This window comes from Mus caroli, unplaced genomic scaffold (assembly GCF_978045245.1).
Source record: "Mus caroli unplaced genomic scaffold, Mus_caroli_1 scaffold_18, whole genome shotgun sequence".
Taxonomy (NCBI): domain Eukaryota; kingdom Metazoa; phylum Chordata; class Mammalia; order Rodentia; family Muridae; genus Mus; species Mus caroli.
The window spans coordinates 47,980,162-47,989,203 of NW_028227273.1; the positions used below are offsets into that span (position 1 = coordinate 47,980,162).

The 9,042-nt window shown below is 48.4% G+C and overlaps 2 protein-coding genes across 3 annotated transcripts in view; one reads left to right on the plus strand and one right to left on the minus strand.

The window, feature by feature from the left end:
* Nucleotides 1-421: 421 nt before the first annotated feature.
* Nucleotides 422-7,551, plus strand: Rpl7l1 (ribosomal protein L7 like 1). Of its 2 annotated transcripts, none has more exons than XM_085832636.1 (7): nucleotides 422-525; nucleotides 1,243-1,351; nucleotides 2,569-2,729; nucleotides 3,758-3,895; nucleotides 4,677-4,786; nucleotides 4,925-5,143; nucleotides 6,952-7,551. In XM_085832636.1, the coding sequence occupies exons 1-6, from the start codon at nucleotides 512-514 to the stop codon at nucleotides 5,131-5,133; spliced, it is 741 nt and encodes a 246-aa protein (XP_085688762.1). In that variant the 5' UTR covers nucleotides 422-511; the 3' UTR covers nucleotides 5,134-5,143; nucleotides 6,952-7,551. The 2 variants fall into 2 exon arrangements, with proteins under 2 accessions (XP_085688762.1, XP_085688761.1); XM_085832635.1 differs by having other exon boundaries at nucleotides 485-525; nucleotides 4,925-5,138.
* Nucleotides 7,552-8,920: 1,369 nt separating this feature from the next.
* Pex39 (peroxisomal biogenesis factor 39) overlaps nucleotides 8,921-9,042 on the minus strand; it is an 856-nt gene continuing 734 nt past the window's right edge. The window contains exon 1 of the mRNA XM_021149866.2: nucleotides 8,921-9,042. This exon is cut by the window's right edge and continues 734 nt beyond it. The gene's annotated coding sequence lies outside the window, so the exon portion shown is untranslated.

The window sequence follows — 9,042 nt, forward strand, 5'->3', positions numbered from 1 at the left end:
AGCCGAGATGCAGAAAGGTGAGGAATTCAAAGGCTCACAGAATAGGAATCACATTTTTATTTCCGCAAATCCTCCACAAATAACCGCCCACCAAATGTGAGTGCCACGTCGGTCCTTCAAGTCTCCGGGAATAAAAACCTCACCTAAGCAAGGCGGCCAACTTCTGTAGAGCCCGTGCCGTAGCGGAAGCTGCAGATGACTTTAAATTGTTCACAAGCGGCCGAGTTCGAGACCCTACAGCCTAACTGAAAAGGGTTGGATCCAGACATCTAGAGATGTCAGACTCTAGAGAACTTAGAAGGGATGGGATGGAAACTGGAGGGGTTTTTTGCCGGAATCCTGGCTATCAAGACCATTTCCCAGACGCTCACAGCCGCTAAGGAATCTCAGGCTGCCTGAGTCCTCCAGAGGGAGCGAGAGTCCCGTCTCTATGATCCAGGAGACGTCGAGGCGGGCCTCTCTACCCCGTCCGGTGAGGCTGCGCATGCGCAGTAGCTGAAGCGCTGGAAAGATGGCGGAGGAAGGGTGAGTGTGTCTTCGGATCTCTCTATGGGGCTTTGAGGATCCGATGCCATCCTTTCTGTTTGTACTCTGGAGTACAAAAGGAGGCTGTGGGCTGTGGAGAGAAAAGAAAAAGGCTCCATAGTATGCAGTCAAGGTGGGGGCTGAGATGCTGTAGGGCTCCGCGACCAGGGATCCGGGCGACTTTGGAGGCCCCGAGGAGAGGAACTGAGGTTCGGAGGGGCGAGTGGCTGCGCAGCGCCAGAGTTGAGTTCGCTCATCTTGGCTGTCATGTTTTTCACAGTTTGGTACACACGTACAGTGTATTTTGATCGTATCACCTTCCCATCATCTCTTATTCCCCTGCGTCTTCCACCAAGCTCTTTTCCCCCAACTCCCCCTCCTGCTTTCATGTGCGCCCCACCCCACCCTAGCTCGATTTAGTTAATTACTCTTCTTGGTGGATCTGTGATAGCCCCCTTCTGGATTTTACTAGAATTTCCTTGCCGCTAGTGACTGTCATAGCCTACAGTTGCTAAAGCTCCACGGACCAAAACGAACCCAGAGAGCAAAGGTTTTCCCTGACTTTTAAAGGCTCTCGGGACGAGTGAGCCTTACAGGACCACGGTGAAGACTCATCAGAAACTAGGTCCCGGGAAGACCAGGATCTCGAATTGGTTTGGAAAGTCACCAAATGTTGGTTTGGCAATTTTCGTTGATGTCAAATTTTTCCTTTATCAGGGAAAGAAAAAAGATTCCTTTGGTTCCAGAAAATCTCCTGAAAAAGAGGAAGGCTTATCAAGCCCTCAAAGCCACTCAGGCAAAGCAGGCACTTTTGTCAAAGAGAGAGGTAATTCTGAGGGGCGGGGGGTTTTAGGACTTGTAGTGGAAGGATTTTATTAAAGGGTGTCCGTTGAACTAGATTTGTTATCAGATCCCTCACTGGTTTCTCTCTCATAGTCCTCCATTTAGCAAAGATTTACTCACCCATCTTTCTGTGAGCAGAATGTTAGACCAGCCTTTAAGGGAAAAGTGAAGACATTTCCTGAATTCAGATTTAGTGGTAAAACACCAAATTTGGCAGGGAAAAAAATAGATTATTTTAAAAATGTTTTGTTGGAGTTTGTTTGTTTCTTAGATGGGGTCTGTACATATGGTCTGAAATACTGTATGACCAGGCTGGCCTCAAACTAACAGATCAGCCTACTTAGGCCTCTAGAATGCTGCGATTAAATTGCTAACTGTGGCACACTTATCATTTCAGCATTCTAGAAGGTTGAGACAGGAAAATGGAGAGTTTGGCTATATAAAGAGAATCTGTCTCAAACCAAAAGTATCCAACAATTTTAAAAGTTTATTTAGAGTCACGTGTGGTCTGGAGAGATGGCTCATCAGTTAAGAGCTCTTCTGAAGGTCCTGAGTTCAAATCCCAGCAACCACATGGTAGCTCACAGCCACCCATGAGATCTGACTCCCTCTTCAGGTGTGTCTGAAGACAGCTGCAGTGTACTTATATATAATAATAATATATATATATCTGTGGGGGGAGGGTATAGGGAACTTTCGGGATAGCATTTGAAATGTAAAGAAAATATCTAATTAAAAAAAAGAATTTTTTGGGCATGGTGGCGCACGCCTTTAATCCCAGCACTCAGGAGGCAAAGGCAGGCGGATTTCTGAGTTCGAGGCCAGCCTGGTCTACAAAGTGAGTTCCAGGTCAGCCAGGGCTACACAGAGAAACCCTGTCTCGAAAAACCAATGTGTAGATTCTGCACACAGTATGTACAGGATTTTTGAACGCAAAGAGAAGAAAATCCTCTTGTTTAATGATGCCTAATATAGTGTTGAATTTCCTAAACACCTGTATTAAATGTTACCAGCATATGAGCTCACCACAACTTTTCTTCATGTCTTACATTTTCTCAGTTCCATCTGGCGTCCTCGTGTGTCCCTTAGGTAATGGTCTGCCCACCTTTGCAGAACACTGAGAGCTGAGCTCTCTCACTAATGGTTCCTGGGTCAACTGTGGAGGGGAAGAAATGGTGATGTGTGTCTTCTCTGCCACAGAGAAAAGGGAAGCAATTCAGGTTCAGACGACTAGAATCTTTCGTGCATGATTCCTGGCGGCAGCAACGTGACAAGGTGCGTGTCCAGCGGCTGGAGGTGAAGCCTCGTGCTTTGGAGGTGCCTGATAAACATTCCTTGGCCTTCGTCATACGCATGGAAAGGTACAGTACCAGTGTGTTTTCAGAGTCCCTGGAATAGGTAAACTTCTGGTTCAGCTTCAGATGTCTCTGTAGGGAGACAAAGCCTAACCTACTACAGAAGATTGGCTAGAATTCAGAATTAGGACCCCGGGTGACATAAGGACACTCAGGGTGAAGGTGGGGCTCTTTTTTTTTTTTTAGATTTATTTTATGTATATGAGTACACTGTAGCTGTCTTCAGACACAGCAGAAGAGGGTATTAGATCCCATTATAGATGGTTGTGAGCCACCATGTGGGTGTTGGGAATTGAACTCAGGACCTCTGGAAGAGCAGTCAGTGCTCTTAAGCACAGGTCCATCTCTAGATCTAGTCCCCTAGTGATACCCTTTCTAAAGTAGTAACCACAACTTGACAAAAGACATGAAAGTAGGCCCGGCACTGTACCACATACATGCCTTTAAACCCAGCACTGAAGTAGGCCCGGCACTGTGCCACATACATGCCTTTAAACCCAGCACTGGAGCACAGAGTGAAGTTTAGGATTGCTCGTGGCCATATGTCCTGTGACAAGACACAGGGCACCGTGCTAGGAAGCATTGTCCACACTTAGCAGGCTTCATTGCCCTCAGCCGTGTGCCTCTTGGTAGAAAACCTCTGAGTTTGAAACTTGTGAGCTCTGCTATCATCAGGCTTCCTGGGTTGGACTTCCCTGGCTTTGACGACAGACTCAGACCTGCTGTGAATATGTTCCGTGCTTTCACTACCCACCCACTGAAGCAGTCTGGCTTCCCTAGGTAGACATACTTGTCCATATGGCCTACCATCCCCACTGTCCCCAACACTCACCCCACCAATCCATCATTCAGGAACTGTCCTATAGCATGCAGGGATTGCTCCATACAGTGGAACATGGTCTGTTTCCACTCTGCCTCCCACAACACTGAGCTCTGAGGTAAATTCTGTGTACCCAGTGAACACTCTAGCATTTCAGAATTGCTTGCAAACAGACAGCATAGACTGGGGTCAGACACCTTGACTATTGTTTCAGGATTGAAGGAGTGAGTTTATTGGTAAAGAGCACCATCATGAAACTTGGCCTGAAGAAATTGTTCAGTGGTGTCTTTGTCAAGGTCACCCCTCAGAGTGTAAGAATGCTGCGCACGGTGGAGCCTTATGTGACCTGGGGGTGAGTGCCATTTTCCATGTGAATTCCCTCGAACTCAGAGTGTGTAAAACAGATACACAGGGTATTGTTTTCCAATGTTCATGCTGTGTGTTGGGCATTTTGCTGTGGCAGTCACCAGAAATAAAGAGCCTTAGGTCCCAGGGGAGGGTAGTGATGCTGACAGTGGTCCCAGAGCTGCTGGCTCATTCAGTTGATGTTATGACTTGGTAAAATGAACAATACGGAGACTAATGTAATGCTTGAAGCCATGGTAGTCATGACCTTTGCTGGGTGTCGTGGCTCACACCTAAGTCCCAGCACTGGGAAGCTATGGCAGGGAGGTTGCTGTGGCTCCCAGGCCGGCCTGAGCTGTGCTGCTGCAAGACTCTCAAACAGAACCAGATTTTAGTACTGAGCATGGTGCTTTGGACCAGCAATCCCTGTACACCAAAGGCTGAGGCAGAAGGATTACTGCAAGTTTGAGGCCAGCATAGGCTATGAAAATAAGACCTGGTCTCAACAAAATATCTAAATTTCTAATTATATACTCAAGCCCTTGCTGGGATTTTCGGTTGGCCACTTAGTTGGCTCACCTCAGACTTCTGTACAGCTCAGGGCCCTCCAGCCTTGGTGTCTATAGAGTTGCAGGCATTAGCTGCTCTGCAGGCATTGGCTGCTCTGCTTTTCGGCCATCCTCTCAGTTGGGGCTCCCAATAGTCTACTCCCTGCTTGTGGGAGGTGGGTGTGGGAGGGTCCTGTACCTCTCCGTCAGTTCTTAGTGTCCCTGTTATGCCTTATGTAGATTTCCAAATCTGAAGTCTGTCCGGGAACTCATCTTGAAACGTGGGCAAGCAAAGATTAACAATAAGACAGTCCCTCTGACGGACAACACAGTGATCGAGGAGCACCTGGGTGAGTGTTGTGGCCTGGGCTTGGTGGCTGCGATCCAGGGTATATTCTTGGACCTGACAGTCCCAGCCTTTTGGGTAGTTTTCCCCCTTTTACTGGCTAGGTGGTGAACACAGAAATCTACACCCTCTTGTTTTTCAGGGAGATTTGGTGTCATTTGCCTGGAAGACCTCATCCATGAAATTGCCTTCCCTGGGAAGCATTTCCAGGAGGTCTCTTCATTTCTGTGCCCTTTCCTCCTCTCTGTGGCCCGCCATGCTACCAGGAACAGAGTGGGCTTCCGCAAAGAGATGGGCTCCCCGGGCTACCGGGGAGATCGGATCAATCAGCTCATTCGGCAGCTCAACTAGAGCAGGTGAGGTGAGTGTGTGCTGCCTGCTGCACAGCGCTTGTGTTGCCAGAGACCAGCCTCGGCTCGGAGAGGGCCTGAGAAGGGGTGACTGGAGGGGTGACTGGGAGCGGGGAAACAGCTCAAAGTCAGATGCTGGGTCCAAGCTGGCAGCCTGTGCCCTGCTCCAGACACTTGGCCAGCCTCCTCTCTGTTCTGCTTGAGACTGGATAGCTCCTCTCTTGCAGATTATAGGCACAGCTTTTTATTTTACAAATCAATCCAGATAGTTAACTCCAGGTTCCTATGAATCAGCCTCCCTTGACCACAGCTCCTTAATTCTTAGGAGACGACAAATGGACCTTTTCTTTTAACTTTGCAAAAGAATTCAGAGATCTGCCTGCCTCTGTTATCACAGACAGGGAGCTAGTTTGTGGGACCAGGTCCTGAAATGACCATTTCTATCACACCTGGGTCTAAGCTTGCTCTGTCCCAAGTCACTCTGGACTCAGGAATCTGTCTGCCTTTGTAAGCATAAACTGCAACAAAAATAACAAAACTTAGTGATCACCACTCCCTAAATCTCTTTATCTCCTTCCTTAATATCTTTCTGACAAACAAGCTGGCTCACAGCGCAGCTGCTTTTGTTCCTTTAGATTTGTTAAGCCCCTCATGTATGTAAGTACACTGTAGCTGTCTTCAGACACACCACAAGAGGGTGGCAGATCTCATTATGGATAGTTGTGAGCCACCATATGGTTGCTGGGATTTGAACTCAAGACCTCTGGAAGAGCAGTCAGTGCTCTTAACCACTGAGCCATCTCACCAGCCCGAAATTATGTATTTTTGAACCCGTTTTGTTTTTTTGAGACAGTTTCTCTGTATAGCCCTGGCTGTCCTGGAACTCACTTTGTAGACCAGGCTGGGCTCGAACTCAGAAATCCACCTGCCTCTGCCTTCCCAGTGCTGGGATTAAAGGCATGCGCCACCAAGCCCAGCAATTTTTTTATTTACCTGAGTACACTGTCGCTGTCTTCAGACACACACCAGAAGAGGGCATCAGACCCCATTACAGATGAGAGTCCTTTTCCACAAACTTAAGGGCTGTCATGAATGTCCCAGCATTTCCCTTTTTGCTGAGACCTCAGCCATGCCTTCACCCCTGACGCATGCTGACTCATTAGCATTAACGCTAACTGGGAGAACATTCCTGAGGAATGTAAGTCATTATACAAACATTATTCTACAAAGAGGCCTTATGCCCATAGCAGCCGTCAACACTCATGGAGGCTCACACCTGCTGGCCCTGTACCAGGGCCGAGGACCATGTCATTCTGTCCCCCACTGAGGCCATGCCAGACCCAGCACTGGTGTAGGTCAGAGGACACTTCTCTCCTCCTTTATTGGTTCTGAGAATCTTTATTGGGTAGTCTTTGTGGCCAGCAGTCTTACTCACTGAGCCATCTTGTTGGCACCTTGTCTGACTTTTGGTGGGCCATGCTTGTCAACTAGAAGTCCCTCTGTGCGCTCGAGAGCTAGTTAGCACTTGAAGAATAAGAGTTGTTCCTGTGTGAAGACAGGAACAAGCCTGTGTGTTGACCTGTTGGAAAGGGACAATGCCTGAGACAGCTCTGTTAGGTCACGGGCTAGAAAATGTCTGTGTTGCTATGGACTTAGCCTGCAGTGGAGGAGAAATCACATCAGAAACTGATTTCAGAAGGACTGTGCAGGCCGGTTGGTTACCTGTTCTGCTGAAGGATCGAGACTGGAACACTGTCGGTGTTCTCTCAGACCCAAGTTGAGATTGGTTTGTTGACACAGCTGTGTTTTCCTTCCTTAGGTTTTCCAAAAGCACCCCTCGGAAGTGTTTTTGTCGTTTAAAATTATCAAGTATCTTCAGAGAAGATTATTTTCTGCCTTCAGAAACTGACAGTAAGGTGCGAGCACTGGAGACACTTAACACAGCTCAGTCCATGGAAGGGGACGATTTCCCTCATTGGCTGCCTGTCTTGAAATCCACGCAAGCTGTGGAGGAAAGAATTACCCTGCTCATCCTGCCTTCTATCTTGGTGTTTAATTTGGGTGGGCAACAAGCACAAACCTCCCTCCCACCCCCTCCAAGACTCATAGAGCAGTGGGCCAGACCGAGCGGCGCACTTAAACATGGACCAAGAGGGGCCCGGTTTTACTTTTTATTTTTGTCAGGGTAGGCGGCCTTGTGTTTGCTTTGTTCCAGGCAGGGTCACCCTGTAGGCCCTGGCTGGCCTTACACTCCACAGCAGTCCTGCCTCCTCCTCCTAGGTGCTGGGATTAAAGGAGTGCGCCGCCATGCCCGGCTACAGCCTGCATTTTTATGCACATTGGTCTGTTAAGCTAGTTGCATTCTGTGGGGACTGAAGTTTAATCACTTGTCTTCTATTAAAAACTAGTGTTTGCCTGGGCCTGGTGTCTCAACCTTTAGTCGCAGCGCTTGGGAGGCAGAGGCAGGCAAACTTCCTGAGTTCAGGGACAGGCAAGCCTGCTCTACAGATTTCCAGGATACCCAGGGCTACACATAGAGAAAATGTTAAAGATAAACAAAAAGCTGGACAGTGGTGGCACACACCTTTAATCCCAGCACTCAGGAGGCAGAGGCAGGTGGATTTCTGAGTTGTAGGCCAGCCTGGTCTACAGTCTACAGGACAGCCAGGGCTACACAGAGAAACCCTGTCTCAGAAAAACAAAAACAAAAACCAATGCAGTGATAGATTGTTGTTTCCTAAACCACATGTACCCAGGAAATGCCCACTAAATTTCACTTGGATCAGTGTTAACTGATCATTGGGAAATGAGGTGACCAAAAATGCATTGCAACCTTGGACAAACAGTCCTAGCTGTTTAACATTCTGGGATCCTGCAGAATCCTGCATCTTCCTAAGTAGGGAAGCACTGTAGCATTGGAGTGCTTGCCTACTGCATGAGAGGCCTGGAGGAGCTGAGCTAAGGCTTCCATTTCTGGCTTGCTTGGAATTTAAAACAAGTTTTTTTCTATAAAGTAAAAGATTGTTTTTAAGAGTTTTGCGTGTGAGTGCATACCATCAGTGTGGGTCCCAAAGTAGCCAGGAAGTGTCGCTTGCCCTGGAGCTAGAATTACTGGCAAATGAAGGCTCAGAGGTGGATGCTGGGACCAATTCTAGGCCCTCTGCGAAAGCAGGTGCACTTGGCTTGTGTGTCCAGCCCCAAAGGCGATGGCTTATTGTGAGCCTGAGGCTTGCTTGAGTAACACCAAGTCCCAGGCCAGCCAGGGTTACAGAGACTCAAGAAACAAGTGGGGTTCATGTTGCTGGAGATGACCCAGGTCTGTTAGGACCTTGTCTCCATGGGTAGACATTCTGGCAGCTAGTATACTGCCATATGGGTCCTATGGAGAAGTAGCCACCCAGCCTATTTGGAAGGACTGCTGGCAAGCTTGGTGTCACTATGAAGTCAAAGACCGATGTATTAACAACCCAGACTCCAAAAACACTCGAGGGGGCCCAAGGTGGGCTCAGTGGTTAAGAGCTGTTCACCCAGTCCCTGGGCATCTGGCACCTAGCACCGTTTCACAAGCCCTGCGGGGAGGAAAGAGCACCTGATGCTCCCTCAGAAACCCTGGGTTTAATTCCCAACTACTCGTTTCAGCCTTGGAGGTGTATCTGGGCAAGGCACCCGCTGCCAAGCCAGAGCTTAACTGGGGGGTCAGGTGCATGGTGGGAGGAGAAAGCCAACTCCTATGGGGGTACCAACTACCAAACTGCCTCTGCCCCCACTACCTTAGTTGGTTCCAAGAGTCAAGGTTTTTAAGATTTAGTTTATGTAGCCAAGCACACTTGACACCAGAAGAGGGCGTCAGATCCCATTACAAATGTGAGTCACCATGTTTGCTGGAAATTGAACCTTGATCCTCTGGAAG

Excerpts from the sequence above, each read along its gene's own strand:
- Rpl7l1 (XM_085832636.1), top strand. Across the intron at positions 1,352-2,568 it reads CACTTTTGTCAAAGAGAGAG|AGAAAAGGGAAGCAATTCAG; the intron begins GTAATTCTGAGG and ends TCTCTGCCACAG. Across the intron at positions 3,896-4,676 it reads GAGCCTTATGTGACCTGGGG|ATTTCCAAATCTGAAGTCTG; the intron begins GTGAGTGCCATT and ends TGCCTTATGTAG.